The sequence below is a fragment of the Cyrtonyx montezumae genome, unplaced genomic scaffold, assembly GCF_038088225.1.
Source record: "Cyrtonyx montezumae isolate F1298 unplaced genomic scaffold, pur_monq_1.0 scaffold_3, whole genome shotgun sequence".
NCBI classification, from domain to species: Eukaryota; Metazoa; Chordata; class Aves; order Galliformes; family Odontophoridae; genus Cyrtonyx; species Cyrtonyx montezumae.
In genome coordinates, this window is record NW_027072034.1 from 71,859,229 (window position 1) to 71,881,146 (window position 21,918).

Consider the following 21,918-nt stretch of genomic DNA (forward strand, 5'->3'; position numbering starts at 1 on the left):
AGTGCTGGCGCGAGCAGAGAGCAGCTACAGAGCCCACTCCCTCCCCTACAGATGTGATATATCCCAGTTTTCTCCAGCAGTGGGGCACAACTCACAGACCGTGGTTTAGCATCCAGTCTTTTACTTCTCATAGACAAAAGCAGAAATCCCGCTCGCTGAAACTCTCTGAGAAGGCAAGTTGGAAAAGACAGGATTAGGAAGCAATCGATGAGAACTGCAGCAAAGCAGTAATTTACCCAGCAGGGCTGTCTTGATAAAAATCTACTCACTGATAACTTCTTTCTCACCTTTGTTATTTAAGTTCATTCATTCCCTGCTATCTCAGCCTTTGAGTGACAGAAGTCAGAGATGCAACACAATCCAAAGCCCCGGGGGGGGGAAGGGGGGGAACACAGCCCATGCACCCTGCACAGCATTAAGACTCCAGTGCTCAGCAGGTGGACACTGCTGCTTTGGGAAAACTCAAACCACTTACCTTCCAGAGTTGCAAGCACTTGCCAAGAGAATGCAATAGAAACAACAGGTGTAATCTGTTCCTTGACTGTGAGTAGAAGAAAGATCGTAACCGTCATCCCTGGGGCATTGAGAAATCTCGCTCCAAGGAAAACCAAGCTTCATCCAGGAGGAAGCAAACAGAAGCACCCTGCACAGAGCACGTGGCTCCTACACACCTGATTTTTATGAGCCAACGGAGCTTGCCCCACCTAGCCACCAGACTGGCTGTGACCACTGGACAGAGCAAACATTCACCTTGTCAGCCTTTCGATGTACGTAGGAATCAACTGTACTGGATAAAAAAGACAGTTCATTTTGTAAGAAACAATATATTTTATTTTTCTGACACCACAGCCCTGGCGAGTGGTTTTGTACCAAATTTAATGGAGGTTACACAGAACGTTTTACGCTGGGGAGGAAAAAAAAAAATAACCACAAAAAAAATTCCGGATAACTTTTAGTGTCTGTTCCACTCCCACATTAATAAAATCACTTGGGGTTTCTAAGAAAAGGAGAATAGGAAACAGTGAGAGAGACTACTGTAGAATGTAACAGTGTCCAAGTCCAGCCCCTTCCTAGAAGTGGGAAGAGTCCCCACGTGAGGAGAGGCGCACCTAGATTTACCCCCCAAAATAACACAATGTATTGCAGCTGCCATAGGAGGAGATAGAAGGGGGACGGAGAGAGAGAGAGAAGCCTATTTAATAAAGAGTGGGAGGGAGAGACAGAAGGTGCTGGACAGCACGCCATAATTTGAAAAATATGTCCTTAACTTATTATTTATTTCTTTTAAAAGATTCCCCTCACTGAACTTAAGTTCCTTTTTGTGCTTTTCATTAATACTCTGCTCTGAGGTCGTAGTTTGGTTTTTCTATACATTGGAGTTGAAGGAAAATAGTCCGAAGTTCTGAAGATGGATTCTCCACCTAAAGTAAACAGCCTAGAATCCCATTCTCCTCTCACCCCAAAGACTAAAGTCTCTGCTAAAATCCCTTTTACAATATAGTACAGTACACAAAAAGAAAACAACAAAAAAAAAAAACCAACAAAAAACAAACCCAAAATAACCGAGAGTCCTGGGAGAAGCCAGTCCGAAGGACGTAAACATACAGAGAATGGTGCAACTTGTGACAAATGGCAATTCTCAAAATACAGCTACAGATTCTCAAAGCAGGTGCCGTCACGGGATACCCAAGTCCACAAAAATAATTTTTAAAAAATAAATCTTAAAAAAAAAACAACCTGTTAAAATGAATAATTTTTTTTTTCAGGTAATTCCATACATTCGAGATTTCCCAAAGTGTCCTCTGGTCTCTTTTCACCTATTGCATGGCCAAACTGTATTCCTGAAGCTCCCAAAAAAGCCCTCAGGACTTGGAATCTCATCTTGACAAGGATTGGAACATCCAGTCTTACGGTAGCAGCTTAAAACATCATGTTCCCTGGGTTTCCAGGGCCTTGGCTAAATCCTCCCATGCCAACATCAGCAGCCATACCTCGGGGCCTCATCTGGGGGGGAATCATGATGTTTTGTTGGGGTCCCATCATGCCCTGCATTGACATCATCATCCCAGGTGACCCCACGGGGCCCGGGTGGCTATAGAGCCCTGCGGGGGCTCGGTCCTTTCCTGGGATCATGCCCACGGCAGCCACGGGGTTGCTCATTAGCGCAGGCTGGCCAGGCATTGCTGTTTGTGCTGGTGACATCATGCGGTGGTGCGGCCCCATCATGCCTTGCTGCAGAAAGGCCGGCGGTCTCATTGGGTTGTGACCCGGCATGGACGGAGCCGTCCCGAGGGGGATATCCGGAGTTCCCACTGGCCCAGGGCCCCCCATGCCAGGCAACGTTAGTCCCATCCGTGGGGTCTGCTCTCCAATCATCCCCTGCATGTGGGAGAACCCGGGCCCGGGGCCCTGTGGTTGCTTGCGGCCTGGCACCTCCCCGCGTGGGAAATACTGTAGTGTCTGGCTGGGCTTCTCCGATGGGATAATCCGGGACAGGTCGAACTCAGGTATTCCCGTGGCTCCAGGACGGATCACCTCCTGCAGCTCTGGATCAGTGAAAACCGAAGGCATATTGTTTCCGAGAACAGTGAAGGAGTCCGGACCACCAGGGCCTCCAGTCTTGCAAAGTGCTGGATCTGTCGAACTTTGGGGCAGGTTGGTGGGGCGCCCCAGAGGTCCTTCTCCATGGAAACCCATTCCCGCTGGGAAGTTGCCTTGTCCACCGCTGGGCCCGTTGTGTGGGAATGGCACCTGCTGTGGAGGGGACTGTACGGGAGGGAACCCCTGCGGGAAGCCCAGGCGTCCTTGAGGTACCATTGGAGACTCTTGGGAACCATGCCCCATCATCGGGTTGTGTGACATCAGGCCTGGTCCCACGGGGACCCCGTGAGGAGGTATATTGGGTCCCATAGCATTTGGAGAGGGCATCTGGTTGTTATGGGAAAGAGGCTGGGTCATTCCCATGGGGCTAAGGGTTGGCATTGGACCCACTGGGTTTGGACCTGAAATTCGAGGATTCTGAGAATTAATGCCCATTCCTAGGGAAGAAATAAGGAATCGGATTTAGATAACAGCCAACAACCCACAAACAGTGAAGATACCAGAGAGCTTTCCGCATGGTAACCAAGTCCATACACATACACACGTGAGAATTAAAAATACCAAAAACTCAGTGCTAATAAAAAAAGCATCAGAAGTGGCTCCAGAGTGACATTTTAACCAGAAAATTGAGATAGACTGCTGTGCAGGTGACATAAGCCTGTCACTGCTCTATCAAAAAGGAACTGAAGTAAGTAGTCTCTCAATCCAACGTGTACCCTTACTATTTCCCTGGTACTCTAGCTGAGGCAGTCAGTGACAAACACGTCCATGACACCTGTCCACCAGGAGGTGACAACCTCCTTTCAAAACCTAAGAAGAGATGAATGAGATAATGCTCATAAGCCTGGGTAGCAGAGACCAGTGAGCTATCGTCAAACTTACTCAGGTAAGCCAGCTTTCCCAGGTACATTTAGCAACTCTCACTACTACTGCATGAAACAAATAGCACAGCTACAGGTAAACTCATCAAGAATTCATTGCTAATTGCCACTTTCTTCGAACATCCAGTCATCCACTCTTTCAGCTGCATTAATTCAATTGGGTGGCTACTTATGTATTTAATAAACATGTGCCCATCATCACTGAACTGTCAGCAGAAATTGGATTTATCCTATAAATGTGCTGATCCACAAGAAATCCCAGAAGATCGGCATTTTATGTTACCTTCCCTCCCACCCTCTCAAGTAGGGACCAGGACGATTTCCCTCAATCCTGGCATTACACATGCACCACATATAAGTAAATTTTGAGAAACTGCTTTAACACTCTATTCTGTAACAAAGGCAATACATGAAGCATAACGGAGGAGAAAAGACTAGATGATTCAGTGTCAACAATTAAACAACTCTGTGAAGCTTCTATGACACTGCCTGAAGAAGATGAAAGAAGAGTTCTCTCTGGACAGTATTTTTTTACTCTGGAGAGTAGTTTCAGGACTGACAATTACCTTCATGAGCAGCTTTGACTTACATAAGTAACTCCATTCAACCTGAGTGGAAATCTCTCCTATACACAAAACAGTTTTTACAAAGGGATTTACAAAGGGAAGATTTACAAAGGGAAGACACCTTCCAGTCAGAGAAACTGGCTGCAAAGAGAACGTCCATCTCCCCGCTGCAGAGAACTACAGCCGTCTTCCTTGAAAAATACCCATGGCCCTCCATCCTTCAAGGTTTTCCCTCTCACCATCTCCACCTGGTGAAACTTCCGCAAAAATCACCCACTGTATTATTTGATAGCTTGGGCTTATGTTTCTTAGTATTTCTTACCTGGTACACTGTTCATAGGTGGCAAGTTTGGGGAACGTGCAGGAGGGGAGTCATCATCTGAACTGGCCACAGTTTTGATGGCATCATGATAGAGCGGTGTTGAGCTGGGCATGGCAAATTTGGACATCCTGGACATCATAATGGAGAGAGGATTCTGGGAGAGGGTCGGCTCTGGAGGCATTGTGTAAGGACTGCTAGAGGGAAGATTTCCAGGGAGAGTCACAGGAGCAGGCTGGCTGACTGTGGAAGGAGGTGGACCACCTTAGGAAAAGAGGAGGGGAAAAAGAATTTTTGTTTAAATCTTTTCAAAGTTTCTTCTAGTAAAGCTCAAGAACTAGAAAACATTTTTATTACAGGAGACCATCTGACACCTGCAGTCAGAGCCCGTGCAAGGTAACCAGACAAATAAGCCTATCAGCCAAGATGGTTAACATTTGTTATCTCAGATTTTACTGCTGACTATCCTGAGCCTGTACAAATCCAAACAACTATCAGGTAAGTCTACAAATCCTACAATTTGACTTCCCTGCACTGAAGACAGATGTACGTACCAGACCTAGTCATAAAAATCCAAAATAAATACATGGTCAATTAATTGCTCCTCCACCCACCAAGCGTCAACTGTAACGCCTTCCCCTTTTTCTTTAGGAGGCATCTAACAAGCACAGAAGACACAGGCAAAGCAACGAAAAGATGTAGCAGATATTACGCTGAGACACGTGGGCAGATTTCTGACATGATATATTAGCAGCTACAAACAAAACTCCTTGTTTAAATTTCACTTTGGATTTTACACATGTATGTATGCTTACCGCTCACTCCAGTACCTATCAGCTTAATGTATCCCTTTGTTCTCCCAAAACTAGAAATATCTGCACTTCCAACCTCCTTTGTTCTTCAGCAATGAATTCCACACCCCTCAGAACACATTTGAAGGAAAGATGCTAAATCAAAGTCGTATCATCCCTCAACATTCACTGCACGCTTTCGGCCCACCTCAGAAGAAGGAAGGGAGAACAGAGAAGACAAAAATCCCGCAGTGCCAGAACGCTTCCACTTTGAAAGAATTATATATAAAACGCGTCCTTCAGGCGCAGACTGAAGCATCTGGTTCTGACTTGCAGGAGCTCGAGCTCACGCTGAGCAGACACCAACAGCCAGGCTCCCCTGCCGCACACCCTACAGCACGGAGACGCAGCCAGCAACCCTGCTCCGTGATGTAAGGGTCACCCTGCCCGCCACCGCCGCTGCTGGAGATTCCAGTCTCACCAGCCACGTCCCAGCCCGAGCCTCTGCAGCGCTGTTACCCGCGGCAGCACTAGGGGGCAACGTGGGCAAGCCTCTCCCAGCCTCGGGCCGGCTCTCAGCAAGGAGATCTCCCCAGGCTGGAAAGCTCCCGCGCCTGGAGCCTGGCCGGAGGGTGCAGCCTGCTCCTCTGCAAGGGTGGGGAGCATCTGGGAGAGGAGAAGGGGGGAGCAGCATACCAACAACCCAGAGACACTCAGGAGCACCCTTTCACTTCACTGTCCTCCCAACGACCGTCCCTCACCCTGACCAGACCTCTGGGTAACCTCGCTGAAGCCAAAGGGCCGACTCACCCGACTCCACGTTCCCCAGCATGGCCGGAGAAGACATGGTGAGAGACGCCTTGTGATTCGGGGGGATGCCAGGGCTCTGCAAAGGAGGCTTTGGAGACGAAGTCCATCCCGGAGAAGGTGCGGGGAGAGACGGTGATTTGAGGTGGACAGGAGAAGCAGCAGCAGAGCCCAAGACAGGGGGGGACTTGATGGAAGCAGCAGCTGCTGCGGCAGTGGGGCCTGCAAGCATTCCTGCCAGCTGGGAAGGTGTCTGAGGAGACTTGAGGTTCCCCGAGGGAGACCCCATCATGGGAGACTGGACCTGGCGCATGGTGGGAGACTTCAAAGGGTTGATTCCTGGAGAATGCACCTGACCGGCTGCGGAGATATCCAGGGGCTTGCGGCCCAGGCTGCGCTGCGCAGGGGGAGCAGTGTTGAGGCTATTAGGGTTACTGGTGGGATTGAGAGGTAGTGGCGGCATGTGGCTGAGCCGGTTGTTAGTCCTTTGGTCAGGCCCCATCTGTTCTCTGAGGTTTCGGAGACCGACTCCCGGGCCCTGAGACATGGGAAGGAAAGGCCTGGGACCCATGCCATACTCCTGCTGTGGGTGCTCCCCGAACGGCAGCGGCACCATCTTCTGCTGAGAGGAGAGCATCTCCGAGACACCCGGTCGCAGTTTCATCATCTCTTCGGGCCCGACTCCCGCCTCCCTCAACTTCTGTGGTACCAGGGGTGGGTTGGAGCCCATGCTGACATTCATGCCCATGTCCCCCTTCATGCCACCAGGGCCCATCCCAAACTCCAGCTCTCTGCCAGAGCCCATTTGGGGGGGCATTCCTTTTGGGAAGTCCCCCCTGGAGGGGCTCATCGGCCCTTCCACTGGCATGCGAGGGAAGATGGGGTTATTCCCAGGCTCCATGTGTCTCTGGGAAGCGATCATTCTGTTGATCTCCATGCCAGGCCTGATGCCTTCCATGTTGAGGCCAGGAGGGAGGCCCATCTGCTTCTCAGCCAGCTGTTGCTGATAGATTTCTTCCGGTAGGCCCTGCGGGTTGGGGAACCGCTCCCCTCGGCCAGGGCCACTGAAGACACCCTGACCAGGAGGGAAGTTTCGGCCATCTGGGATTTTTGGCACATCATCTGGCCAATTGACTCCTGAAAGCCCCGGCCGAGAAGGGGGATTTGGGACATTGGGGCCCTCCATGTCAGGGTTCATCATTCCCGCAAAACCAGGCAGGCGCATCTGGCTCCCAGGCATGTTGGGATGAGGGGCCATGCCCCTGGGGGGCAGAGAGTGGGACATGTTCATGCCTTCGGGGAAGGGCTCTGGACCCCCAGGTCCCCAGCCTTCCCCAGGGGTCATCTGATAGGGAGGGGGGGGGCCTCGGACAACCCCACGAGGCCCGTGCTGATGGACCATCATGTCCTGCAGGGAACACTGCTGCACAACAACCTGCTCTTGCTTTCTTCTCTTCTCCTCATAGAACTCCTGCTGCAGCTTGAGCCAGGCCACTTGCTCAGGAGTCATGTGGTCCAGGTGATCCGGGCCTATCGGTCCCGACTGGGAGTTCATTGGTGGCGGCCCCATTTCATCCGGAGAAAAGGGCATGTCCCTGTGTCCTTGAGGGCCAAACGGAGCCCCTCCATCTGTCCGAGACCCTGACCCTTTGCCTAAACTTTGGGATTGAGCCATCATGGCCTGTATTGGCCCTTCAGGTTTCTTCTGGGGACCATCCATCACCCCAGAATTTGGAGGTGGCCCTCCGCTTTGCCCTCCAGCAAACTCCTTCTCATCAGGGAAGAGCATGCGCTGTATGTCTCTCAAGGTCTGCAATGAGCGCTCTCGATGTTCCAGCTGCTCCTGCGACAGTCCATCTGGATTCTCGCCCAAACTGGATGGGTCCCCACCAGGCACCTGCTGGGGAGGACCTTTGGGGTCTGCAGCAGAGCTATTGCTACCTTGGGAAACAGGGCTAACTGCACGATTATTGGGGGTTGAACTCTGCCCAAATCCTTCTGTCTGCAACGGGGTCGAGTTGGCAGGGCTGCCCACGGACATCACTTTGCTTTCCACGCTGGGACTGTCCTGGTCTATGGGACACGGGGGACCAGTGGATTTGGATACTGGTGCTGACACAGGTGGAGTCGGCTGCATTTTGGCGTTCTGGGGAGGGTTCTGGTCCTGGGCAGCGGGGGGCTGCGGCTGCGGCAAGGGTTTGGGTTCAGTCCGAAGTGCATTGATCTGGGGGTTCTGAAAGAGAAAGCCACACGCCATCACCCCCTTCTTACAGCTGTGCAACATAAGCAGAGTTGCCAATATAATGTCCTGCCTTATCCCCACCGGCCCACACTCTGCAAGGAAGGGTGGCCTCGTTGTAAACAGCATTTACGGAGCAGCATCTCGGCCGTAAAATAAATGAAACAAAAAAACCCAAACATATTTAATCAAGCATTACAGCGGGTACCCCTTGCTTCTGCCTTAGCTCTGTATGATCAATGGTTGGAAATACACTACACAAATACTGCAAGACAAACTCTTCTTTGGATAATTCAAGACATTTATTTGTAGAAGGCTAGGAGCAACAACCAACTCTCTCTTTTCCATCCCAAATCTTATTCCAGAGCATAAACAATCACTCATCTCTCCCAATCAAGCATGCACAAGCACATTGAACAGTTCCCTTCCCACCCACTCGCAGGCAACTCCCTACCAAGGGTACAGTGTTTCGTTCCACCTTGCTGTTTGAGATGTTCTGGATATGAAAGGACACGATGGTTTCCACCTGTCCCTTCAGCACGGCTTCTGCAGCCCTGCAAAGACAGACAGATGCACATATCCACTTGAAGCTAAGAATCAAATTTTCCTAACCAGCATCCTTCAGCCATCGTTCAGCTGGCAGAAGGGAAAAAGACTTCACCACACATATTTGACACCAGATAAGCAGTAAAAGGAAAACACACCTATAAACTCGACAACACTTAGGGGTCACATCTCGGTTTAAGCCACCCCAGCTTCCACTTGCTGTGTGGACTGCAAACCAATATCTTACTGGCATCTACCAAAATTGTACTCCATAGGAATAAATCGTCACTTCCCAGAGAGCAAGAGGCCTCTTCCCCACTCCAAACCTTTCAGCATCCCAAAACACTTAACACCACCCTTTTGCTACAAAAACATACTTGACGGAGAAAGGGCACCTGAGTTTCATCAAAAGGGAATAAAAACACAAGCCCCTTTCCCTGAAGGCATTCAAGCATCTACCTACTTGTTGGCCATCTCAGTAGAAAAGACGTAAACCACTTTGGATGGAGTCTTCTGCCCACTTGCTGGCTCCAAAGCAGCAGTCAGGCCATGGGAAGGCGTGGAAGACCTTGGGGCTGAAGCATTTGAAGGTGTCATGGAGTGCGGCGTGTGCTGAGAATCCTGGGACTTCACATGATCAGCAGAATTGCAGTCTGGAAGGGGGAAAGAGGAAAAGAGGGGAAATCACATCTTCGCACCTCTCTGGGAACCGTTTCTGGTTCGCATCCGGAAACTGACAGAGTTTATCTTCCTCTGAAGTTTCCTGCTTATCCACCAAGCACTAATAAAGGCAATTCATTTATTACACGATGTCCCTTCCCTCTAATGCCATGCTGCCCTGGAGGTACAGCTGGGAGAAAGCTCATCTTGGCACATACCAAGACAAGCAGCAGTTCCCAGAGCTGGTCTCTTTACATTCTCTAATGGCCACAGAGAACAGCAGGAAGACTACACACAAAAATGTGCAAATATAAAAATGTCTGCATTCAAGGAGAACACTGCAACAAACTCTCGTCCTGTCACTTTAGACAGGACACCTAGCAAACAGACAAAATAAATGAAAGATGGACAACTGTCCATCTTGTCTGTTTTCACACCACCTCACAAGGCAGTGTTGAAGCCAGGAACACAACGCAGAAACCTCAACTCTCTAACTTGTGTTACCAGTCAGAGTGCCACAGGTTCTGTATCTGTGTTGACAAAACAGGCTTGCATATTGTTCAAAACCCCAGTTACAACAGAGCAGTTCCTGAAAGGCCAAAGGCCAGAAGGAAACCAACAGGTTGTATTTGTACTTTTGAATCCTCTGGGGGAGTTTCAGAGTCACAAAGGAACTTTCCCATCAGAGTCAGGTCTGCACTTCAACTTAACATGAACAAGATGACACGCTTACTGATGTCAGCTATAGCATCCCCTCTCTACTTGCTCAAGACCTTCAGACATCTTTGGCTGGAACCACAGATAAACAAACATTTCACTAACACTCGCATAGCAATTCTCTGTCTCACAGAGGATGTACACCAATTGTCTGCAGTTGTGCACATATCCTAGCAAGCATACCTTTGATTTCAGGGTCGTCATTAGGAGTCCCAGCTTCCCTCTGTTCAAAGGAGTCTGCTGAAATGCTTCTCTCTCTCTTTCCCTTCCCCTTGGCACCATTTCCAGCCCCGTTCTTCAGCCCCATGCTCCCACCTGGGCCAGGGAGCACTTTTGGGGGATGACCTCCACTTTTGGGGTCACAGGGAGAGGGCTGGGATTGGCTGGTCGAGCCCCCTTGCTTGCCCTGGTTGGAAAACTTGGAATCCAGCTGGGGGTTGCCAGACGGGGACATCACTGTAGGGGGACGGACCATCACCTCCTGCTTTGATTTGGGGCTACTGGGGGCAGAAGGAAAAAAGGAAAAAATAATAATAATAATAAAAAGAAAGTGACAAATCACTCCATGGATTCATTCAACCCTGTGGGAACAGAAAGTAGAAACAACCACTGCCACCTTTGCAAGCTTAAGACAACTGCTGACAAATAAGAAATGCCTGCAAGCTTAGAGTCATCCAGGTGGTTTTTTCAACATGCCCTGAAAGGGTTATTATCCAAGATGGGATCTCATTGCTCAAGAAGACACTAAAGCAAGCTACAGACCTGCAAGATCCCAGGAACTGCTGTCACATGAGGACCTACCTCTGGGGCTTCTGTCAATAAAGACAACGGTTTCTATGTGCACAGAGAAGCGCCTCACACCAAGACCGGCTCAGAGTAAACAAACACAGTACAATAAAGTTCACCTCACTGCTCTTGCGGACCCAAATTACACAGCGTAGCCCTGATTCGAGCAGATCCCCCCCCCCCCGCCACACACCTCCCCATCCAGTTCTACAGGGAGCACAAGGAAAACCCAGCATTACTGCAGCATTCATCATACTTCAGGGCGAGCTGCCAGGAAAACACAAATCTCTGACCGTGAAAACAATTAAACCAGCTACAACCTGCTTCTGAATAACGAAAGAGAAGGATACTATCTCCCTGCACACTTCTTCGAAATAGGGTAAATGAAGCTTCTTTCATGTGCCAGAACAAATTCAGAGTCTTCTCCTCCCCTCATCCAGTCAGTCAATTGCACCCTAAAAATATTTTGATCCTCTGGGTTTTACGAACGCTATCAACCATCTTTTTCTCCTCAGCCTCCAGTTACTCCATTGCTACTGCTTTTCTTCCCCAGCATCAGTGACACTTACAACAGGCAGCGCTCACTAGCATCCTCACTGAGGGACTCACACATGCTATTTCCTCCTTCGGATGGACATCTGAATCAGAGGCACTCCCTCTGAGTTACTGTTAAGGTCCACATGACCCCTAGGAGTAAATAATCAAACTTGAGAATGCTGTCAGTCAGATCACTGTGAGTCCCTGGATGCTGCTTCGCTTCCATATTTTTCCCCTTACGAATTAGCAGAGGAGAGATGCTGACCTGCTGCACCAGCAGGTGAACGATACACAGGATCTCAGTGCACAGCTGATCAGTTCTCCAGGCTGTTCAGTTCAGGCACATAATAAGAAGGAAGCATTTTGTGTGAAAATACAGAAAGACCTTCTGCTGCCCAACCACCCCTAGGGGAAACAGATAATTAGAAAGGGGTGGAGGGAAGAACACATAAGAAACAGCACGTTCGCTCTCCTACAACCTATTTAGATGCCTGATGGAAGGGAAGAGGCCATGAGGAACACCGAATCCAAACTTCAAGGGCTTAGAGCTCTTTCAACTCACCCCGAGCCTGGCAAATGTGGAGGCACAGAGGCACAGCACAGCTGCCCGACAAGAGCGCAGACTGGTAAGTCACATGCATCAGCCTGGCTAACACTGCAGCAGAGCAGGGGCAGCATCACGCACCAACCCAGAAGGCTGTTTTGCTTACCTCTGTGTGTTGCCTGACGGGGAGTTCCTCACTTTGGGGTTACTGGAATGCATTGACAGAAATCCTGAGCTCAGTCTCACACACACGCAGATGGGCTCTTGTCAAGTTCCTCTGGGGACCGCGCCGCCAGAGGCAGCTCCGAAGCACTCGCTGCCACCCGCTCCTCTCAGTGCTGTCTGTCTGCTTGCCTTTTTTCTCTTTGCTCCTCTCTGGTTTTGCACGGGGTGCTCCCCTCCTGCAGCTCCAGCATTCTCTAGACGCGTGCCTCCTGCTGCCCAGGGGAAGTCTCGCATCTCCAGGGCACTCTGTTAAAACCATCCCACAAGAAGAGAACAGAAATCTGGTGAGGAGCTTCCCAAGCAGATGCCTCTGATGCGAAGCAGTAAATGGCAGTCCTTCACTGTTACTGAGAAGACGCAGGAGGAGAGCTTTCAGATGGCTCAGCACAGCTGTCTGTGTATTTCAAACAGAGGCAGCCCTGGCTGGCCGTTCAGTTTACAGGCAGAGGCCAGCTCTCTCTCATCCAAAGCAAATTGCACTGGAGACAATAAAGCAGGGAAGCTTCTCATACCTGCATGCTTTGATTCCATCTCTACGCTCAGCATGAAGACACCTCAGAGCGAGCCAGCAGGAAGCCAAAATTACAAATCCCCAACATGACTTAGCTATCTAGACTTCCCCCGTGAATGGCCATAATCTGATATTTCTTAAGAACATAAATTCTGCTGAAATCTTTTCTGTCTCCTTGGTCCAATACAACTAGACATACGTTCAGCGATGTGTGCTGAGAGTTGCACAGAGGGAGGAAAATAAAATGCCTTCCTGTCCACCTGTAAGCAACCAGCTATGCTGTGATTACTCTGTAAATACCAGAGAAGTTAGTCAGTCATTATTTCCTATTAGAAAGGCCAAAAGATCACTAGAGAGCAGTCCCTCTAAAATTTGCTCAGCAACAAGGTACAAACTATCGAGACACTAATAAACAAACAAACAACAGCAAAAACCACACAACAAAATAAGCATCTTTTTCAGCTTATTACCGATAAACAAGCATGCATGATGCAAGCAACGTGGCACACAAAACTGTTTCTGGAGGAGGAAACTATCGAACATTACTGTTTACGTCCTTTGGGCTAAATTATTTTGGAACAAATTTCCGTCTTGTTTATGTTTCAACAGAATCTCTTCTCTTCATCTCATCTACTCAGATGCAAATCCACTTAATTTAGAATCTAACCAAGATTTATTGTTAATGTATTAAGCATTGCTAGTTAAATATTATTCAAATGTAAATATTCCCAGTATTCCTTCCCAGCACCCAAGAAGCAATTTCTTTCTGTATGTATCAAATGAAACAAAATAAACCTCATCACAAAGGGAGTATGTTGGATACGTATTATGGAGAAACTACCACTTGAATTGTATTTAAAAAGCAAAAACTTGGTTTGTTTCTATGTTGACATGAGAGGACTACATGTCACCTTTGGCCAAGGAGTGTTATCAGTAACATATTATTGAGCGTATGGTTCTCCAGTTCCCAAAATGATTTTGTTGTGAGGTTGTGCCATTACAATTCTTTGTGACTTTGCACGGCTGTGCTTGAACAGGGCAGCTCTCCACACTGCAATCCTTCCATGAAGAACAACACCTCCAAGGATTCTCCCCTCTGCAATGTACCTCCTTCACGAGGAAGAGGAATCAGCTCCACAGTCTCACCTCCACTGTGCTGCACAACCCATTAACAAGGGACATGTTTCTGCAGTAACGGCCTCACTTGTCCTACCTCTTACTGGGCACAATCAGATGAACTCCAGCCTGAACTGCACACTCCACAAGATCCACGTGCCTCTCTGGGACTTTAAACTGGTTAGCCCATTGATTCCAAGAACAACGTTGAGTTACTCCATTACTATTGTTACCATTATCGTGCTGTAATTGGAGCTGCTGCTATACCAGCACACTGAAGACAAAAGAGAACATCTTCCCAAGCATCTAAACCGTAGCAGCTTTCCATACAAATTCTACTACAAGTTGCTACTACAACTGTTTTGGAAACAAACCTGTAGCTTATCAACATCACCAAATTCCGCTTTTCAAAACAGATTTACTCATCGTTAGAAGTCAGTAAGTCTAGACAAGGTGAAAGTGTGACTGAAAATACAGTGAATTTCATGTTAATTAAAAAAAAAAGTGAATAGGAGCAACAGTTTTAAAATGAGCTGAGCTCAATCTAAAAGGAGCATACAGGTGCCTGAGTGTTAGACTTCAGGTATTCTAGTTGCTTCCCTCTGCTTTTCTTCCACTTCTGATATTTCTGCATTCTGATGTTTCCTTCTATTGTAAGATGAGAATTTCCTCAGATTCCCAGTCTTGCACAGTGCAATGGGAAAACACGAAGAATAGAATCACGACCACACTACTGCCTGTGCAAGACTTCTGACGTCACCAAACTTTCAAGTACTTCACAGGGCAAATTAAAAACCTCCCTTTCTTCCAACCCTGCATTTTATACTACGTATACATATCTTCCATTTAGCAGAACTGACATGCTCTGAAAGGGACCTGTATATTCCAACCTCAGTTTAAATTTCTTCTTACCAGAGAAAGCTACAAAGGACACATCAATATCGTCACTGGTGCAACAGTGGCAACTCGCCTTTCTCTGCTTCTCATCTCTGCACACTGGGAACGTGTCATCTTTTATAATGTGAAACTGAACACCTCATGATTTTTCTAAATGCACTTCTAACATACATCTGTCTGGAGAGCTAGGGCCCAGTAATGGAAAATCTCTACAGAAATGCATTTTTGCAGTTGGATTCTGCTAGGCATCGCAAAGCCCTTATCACTGCCTTAGAATTAGAGGTAGGGTCACTGATGGTGAATGATGAAGCAACTTTTTAAAGCATTTTGGCAAGCTGCATCCAAGGCTGTATTTTCAACATTGCTTTAAGGCATGCCAGGGTGGTTCGACTATCTGCTCATTCTCACCACTTCTCTCCTGACCAGATCAAGGGAATATCTGAATGGGAATCAACCCAAGGCAAACAGCAGAAATCTCCTTTCAGCTGGATCAGTCTCCCTGTTCTGGCTGATGATGCAAACATCAGTGCCAAGCTCAAAGGAGGTGAGAACAGGTGAAAAGTAGCCTCACCCAACTTGGAAGCACTTCGGATGGCTAAAAACGACTTTAAACATCAATTTCGGAGACAAAAGAGACGGCCGCGTTTGCAGAGCTATTAAAGGCCCTCCCCTTTCCATCAAGTAGCTTACCAAGACCCCTGGCGTCACGACACAGCAGTACTCATTGTGGAGGCCATGAGGTGCAAACCACTCCTCTCACAAGCAATGATCACCTGAAAACAAGGAGAGAGGAAGAGTTTCAGCAGTAAGAACACACAGCCCAGCCAGCTGCCACCCCTCCCTTCCCTGCACCTGGTCCCACAAGCAGAAAAGTCAAAACTTGCTCTGAGTCACTGATAGGGAGAGCCTTTGCCTAGGCTGGCAACATTTTGTCAGCAGCAAAAATGCCATCGTCAGACTGGAGCCATCTGAAGAAGTTTGCAGCACAAGGATGCGCAGAGGGGAGGTAGCTCAGACCTGCTACAACACTCCCACATTTGAGCTTGCTGGATTATCACGAGCACATCAGTGCTCCAAGAGGCTGGCACAGGTCTCATATGAGCAACCTCCTCCTTCTCTGCACCCATTCCTCTTGAAAGGCTCACTTTCCCTTTCACTGTGAGTTCAGCCAAACCCCTATGCTCCATACAAAACCTCCTCCACATCCACACAAGCCATAGACAAAAACACAAAGCTTCAGGTAAAGTCAGCTAACACTTCCATTACATCTAGGGGGAAATCAGGCAGGTTTTGGAAGGAAGACACACTACCTGCTGTTCTACCAGCCCTTATTTCACATCACTGTGCTGTGCCACGGGAAGGAGGGAGCCCAAGTGAAAACCTTTCAGTGTAAGACAGTCCAAAACTCTGCTCATGAGGAGCGCAGACAGGACCCTTTGCACCATGGTTGTTTCTTATAAGGCCAAAGGAGCTCACAGCCTAAGAATAGATCAGCCACACTCTCAGTACAACCCTGCAACAATAACACTCAGCCACATCTTAAAGAAAACACAAGTGCCTGAAAACGTACTCACACAGAGAAACACAGACTGTGAGGCAGAGCTCAATGGCAAAACTTGAGGTCAGTAAAGAAAGAGTGGCTAGCTACCTGCCAGCCTCTTTGCCTCACCCACTCTGAAAACTGGCGAGGCTGAAGGGGCAGAATGAATCCGGACAGCATCCAAACCGACAGGGCCAGCACAGTCCCACTGAGCACCCCAGTTACACCAGCGGACAGGACAGCCTTGCAGTTAGTGTGACTGCATGCCAAAAGAGCTACCAGGGCTTTTTCCGTGCTACCTCTGTCTGTTCTGCAGACCAAATCCCTCCCACAGGAGCAGCTGTGAGGCTCTATTAGTCCTCCTCCCTCCAATGTTCTCCAACTGTTATCTACTGCAGCTTCACCTTAATAATGACGCAATATTTTGTCGTGTAATACACTTCAACGAAACCAAACTACAAAGCTGGTCCCAAACAATGGAGCTACATTCTCCACTCAATCCAGCCAAATCAAACAATGAAATCATCAACGTGATAGACCATCCTTATCTAGCTAAGTCACACCTGCAGACAGAAGCTGAAACAAATAACTATCGCAACAAGCTGCTTCATCCTGCAAGATGTACCACAGCAGCACAACCATCCCTGCTTCCAATTACCTGCCTGTTTCACCTCTTCCCTATCCCCACCCAAGAGAACAATAGTGGCTGTGCCGTGTTGGTGCCTATAGTGACGCACCAATGTCAGAGCAGTGACAAATTCACCCCTTCCCTTGAAAGAGAAAGCGCAAACACCAGCGTACATCACGATGGAGAGAATCTACCAGAAGAAAGCAGTTGAAGCTCCATTGCTTGAAACTTCCAAGTTCAACTTGGCACAGCACCAGAGAAAGCCTGATAAAATTAAGGTGAGCACCATGAGAGGAACAAACACGAGCCAGCTTTAAGGTGACCCAGGCTAGGTAATGCCACCCTTTAATTTCCTTCCCTTTGCTGCTCACCAACGCAGTCTTAGCTCACCGCCAGTGTAAGACAGCTTGGCTTCTCAGCAAAAGGGTGAGAGCACACACACAAGCAGCCACCTTGTGTACCTTGAGTACCTACCAAGACACAGATGCTCATCTTAGCTTAGCTTTCGGTAACTCACTCGTGAGCCATCTTCTGTGAACTAACCATCCTATGACTGTGATGCAAACAGAAGTTAAAAGAAGATAAAACAAACAACACAAAGTAGCTTTTTCCCCCTTTGTGTCCTTAGACTGCAGAAGCAGTGCTCGTATTGCTTGACAGCAACAAGTGGCCAGGTACTTGCAGGTGTACAGCACTGTGGCTGCTTCAGCAGGAACAGCTGTACGTAGCGCTGATTCACTTCAGTCTTTTCTCCCTCTTTGAGGAGGAGAATGTGGAGATGAAATAAAGGCACACCAAGTAGATAAAAGTATCAAACTTATGGCCTCACTGTGACATGAAGCATTAAAGGCAAGAAACCTCTCAGCGTACAAGAAAGAGTGCAGCTCTTTTTTTTTTTTTTTTCCCCACAGCCTTTCTGAGGCTGTCAATCTGTGCTGGACCAAGGGTGGCAAGAGCCCAAAATCAGCATGGAAAAAGAAAAAGGCTAGAGACCTGCTGCTACTGAAAACAAGTGATGACTTTGAATGCAAGCTGAGCCCACACCCTGAATTGTAGCTGGGGTAGTGAAGTGGGAAAGAGATGAAACAGCAACTGGAGTAGAGACTGCACTGCAAAGAGCTGGGGCCTCAGGAGGGACTGAGAGCAATGGCATCAGCAGCAGGAGCTGTGTGAGCCACTGCCACCAGAAAGCGAACGTATGCAGCCACCAATGGGTTCCCCATGTGACTGAAGAGGTGAGGAAAGGCAAGGAATGAATCCACACACTCCTTCTGCAAAATTTGGTTGGGAAGGGCACATCCTATTTCCCCCATTCTCTATCACTTAAGAGGGAGAACACCTGCACTGGAAAAAGGTGACTCCAGAGTTACTGCTGGTTTTCAAACACATGCAAATCTTAACAGTTGGTTAACATCTGCCTTTCCTGCACGCTTGCGGCTGAACTGCATGTGTTACCATTTTTAATAAGCTGCTGTTTAACAAAGTATCTGATTACACACCTCATTGATAAGGGTGCAACTAGGAAACGAGGACGCAGGAAGTGTTATTCAATGCTTTTATTCAGCTGTCACACTCCTTTAAGATCGTACATAAGCAAACAGACAAGTTGACATGAGTATGCCAACACCACACACATCTCCCCATGACAACTGAGGAGGTGGTGACACAGAACACTTAATATCTTGAATCAGTCCATACTTATAGATATAGCCCCCACCAGGGACTTCTAACTACATCTTTAAATGGGCCCCACCTCTCTTAGGAAAAGCTTTCCCAGAACAAAGCACACACCTGTAATACAACCTTTGCTGGACCCATTTGCATTCAGATGGGTTTGTCAAAACACTGCCTTACCTTCTGTGGGCCAAGCACGTGCTGCAGCCAAGCAAATAACTTCTATCAGCCGAAGACTATCCAAGTCCATACCTGCCAGCCACCATTTGCACTTGTGATCCAGCTAATAACTAACTCTAACAAAGGCAGGTAACCCTTTTTAGCAGGTAACCCTCCTACTTCAGCCATCCAGGTGGCTGCATGCTCACCGGTGTTGGCACAAAGCAAAAAGCAGAGTCTGATGGTACAAGCATGGATAGGCTTCAGATGGTTGTTCAAAGGCACCTACACTTCTCCCTTGCCTATTTCTTCTGCACTTTTTCTTAAGTGAGAGCAGAAAATACACTGGGTACCTACAAAACCACCAGGGCTAGAGACACATGACCAACACACATCATGTGGAAGTATTACAGTTCTGCTTGTACAAGTAAGTAATCAGTAGATAGTTAACTATTACCAAGCCCTCTCTATAGCAGTGCTTGTAAACACCATCCTTTAAACAACCAGCATCATAACTCAGTAGACATTCAGGTGAACACTCATGTGTTCCTTCGGCCAGAATGGCAAAGGCTATTTGCTCCAGGAGCACCTCACATGGCCCATGGATCTCATTCTGCCCCAAACCAGACGCTGATCTGGGAAAGCTAGCAAGTGTCAATCAAAAGAAGAATCCAAATCCTGTCACCTAAATTCATTTCATGACATGAATATGGAATAAGGTTCACTACAACTTCCAAAAGAGGTTCATGAAATAACTTTCCTTGTACACCTACTGTAAATCCACTGCTCCACTAACCTCTAAAACATGGGCAGGTTATTGCTCAGAACGAACTCCACGTCTTGAAGCACAGAGAAAAGGACTGAGCAAAGATAGGCACACACAAAATCAATACTTGATGATCTACAAGGACATTTACACGAGAAAGAAAGAAGACGACTATGCCATTACAAGAAAATAAGTTCTTTTGAGTAGCTCAGCTTAATGTAAGATTTCATGACTATGGTAGAAACCTCCCTGAAATGATAAAAAAAAAACAACCACCAACACACTGCAGAAATATGATGATGTGATGTGTGGTCATGTAAGTGCAACTCCACTGGGCCTAGCTGTGTGTTCACATTCACACACCTTGGTTAAGACAGCATAGATACTCTTCCTTCCACACACTCTGCCCACTTCTACCACCATATGGATATTTCCCAAAGAACTGGTCTCCCCTGCAGTCCACTCTCAAAATAAGCAGGGACAGCCACAGAAAGCACTACCTTTCATTCTGCAGTCTTAGAAATGCACAGCCAAAACCATCACTGACAAAACACAATCCCACCTAAAGGCTCAGAGAATAAAGTTTCATGACATTCCTAATGCAACCGCCCCCTCCTCTCATCCACTGTTCTCCTTCTGACAAGCACAAGGATAACTGACAGCAACTCTGATGTAAAGGCTGCTTAAGTAGTTATTCATTCTAGGTATTTACAGAAACCATTCCAAAACAATCTTTTGCAATAGGCAAGTGGTCCACTAAACCATAATAAAAGCTGCCCGTAACACGTCCATTAAACTTTATTTTTGGTGCCATAACAACACCTCATTGTGCTATCATTACAAGGAGGATCATCACCTTTCATAGACTGTTTCTGATTTCATGCAACTCTTTCCACAACTCCTTCATTGTATTACATTACATTGTATGTAATGGTGGAGACAGATATTAATGGTCACTGATGAGCAGACTCAAGGTGTCCGCAGCCATCTGGAGTCCCCTGCAATTTCTGACAGTTCCAGTTTTGTTTGTTTTGGTGGGTGATTTTTTTTTTTTGGGGGGGGGGGGGAGGAGGAAGAGCAACAAAAAAACAACACACCAACGCTATTAACTACCTGCTTCTGTACTATTATGATATAAGTAATTCCATGGCTTCACCAACTTTGCAGCTACAGGTTAGTCAGGGTGCCGGCAGGGTGCTTGGCACACTGTGGCCATGATGTGCTGCGGCGTCCCACTAGCACCAGCCTCAGCATCCTCCAGCACGGCTGCCAGAGTGATCCCAGCTTGACTTACTTCAGCAAAGCTGTTTCTGTACTTGTACGTTAGTTACAGCTGGAGTTTTAAGCAGTTTACGTGGAGTGTCACTTACCTGAGCAGCAGCCTGTCTGCTCTAGAGTTCCTGCTATTGTTAACACTGACAAAGATCAAAAGCTTTTAGCAATCAGGGATTTCTCAAGAAATGCTTTAACTTTTATTTTCCCTAATATACGACAGGCTTCTGCAGCTTTCTACATCATGTTAGCAGTTAACAGACATAGCATCACTCAACATTACATGGTGCAGTCCAGTGCATAATGCCAGAGATGTCCACAGGCTGCCTTCACAGCTTTGCCTCCTGTCAAAATCACATCTGTTTGGGGCAAAAAGGTAACATAAGTGCAGCCAGAGGCAATGCCCCCTACTCCTCTGGGTTTACTTTCTCTAAAACATAAATAGTGACATCGGCATGAACAACAACCACAGGTAAATTAGACCTGTATAAAGCTTTCCAGAAGCCCATTCTTTGCAAATTAACCTGTGGAAACGGCGTGGGGAAAAAAAAAAGAAAAAGTGACAACAATGGATAAGAATACAGGACTGAAGAGACATTGAGTTTGTTGTTCAATATGTATTAACACTGCACTGTTTAAGCAGAAGCCTTGGGAGAAATAAGTTACCTATCAGCTCAGAATGGAGGAAGAAAAAAAAAGGCAAGGCAAGCACTTCTTCATTTCATTTTGGCATCCCCTCACTAGGCTTCTAGAATGAAAGGTATGAAACAGTCCTCAGGCATAACACCTCAGGCTGCAATCTTGTCAGTTTTCATAAGCTAAACGGGGCTGGGCTGTGTCAGCACAGGACAAACCTCCTCTAAGGAGGATCCGGTGCTAACGCAAGCAGTAGTTAGCAGCTACACTGGGTGGGGACACCACACACCAGGTCTGGCAGGAGCGCTGGGGGCAACCCACACACCTTCCTTTATCTAACCTCAGCTGATCCGTGACCTGGCCTCCCCCTCATCCCAGACAATGCAGCTTCTCAAGGTCCCCCTGAACCTGAATGTCCTCCAGCACCAGTTTTCTTCCAAGCACGCCGCCACCAGCTGCCCCCGGCTCTGCTCACCCACACAAGTCCTCCTGAAGCCTTC

At 47.7% G+C, this 21,918-nt stretch overlaps 1 protein-coding gene across 5 annotated transcripts in view; it reads right to left on the reverse strand.

Moving 5' to 3' along the window:
• Positions 1 to 808: 808 nt before the first annotated feature.
• BCL9 (BCL9 transcription coactivator) overlaps positions 809 to 21,918 on the reverse strand; it is a 53,627-nt gene continuing 32,517 nt past the window's right edge. For 2 of the 5 annotated variants that reach the window (XM_065741883.1, XM_065741882.1), the window contains 8 exons: positions 15,434 to 15,516; positions 12,161 to 12,465; positions 10,311 to 10,627; positions 9,214 to 9,403; positions 8,659 to 8,758; positions 5,969 to 8,198; positions 4,371 to 4,631; positions 809 to 3,038 (listed from right to left, as the gene is read on the reverse strand). In XM_065741883.1, the coding sequence (XP_065597955.1) occupies positions 1,921 to 3,038; positions 4,371 to 4,631; positions 5,969 to 8,198; positions 8,659 to 8,758; positions 9,214 to 9,403; positions 10,311 to 10,627; positions 12,161 to 12,213 (4,269 nt within the window). In that variant the 5' untranslated portion in view covers positions 12,214 to 12,465; positions 15,434 to 15,516 and the 3' untranslated portion in view covers positions 809 to 1,920. The remainder of the gene's footprint in view (positions 3,039 to 4,370; positions 4,632 to 5,968; positions 8,199 to 8,658; positions 8,759 to 9,213; positions 9,404 to 10,310; positions 10,628 to 12,160; positions 12,466 to 15,433; positions 15,517 to 21,918) is intronic. The other 3 variants (XM_065741884.1, XM_065741885.1, XM_065741886.1) reach the window with 3 other exon arrangements.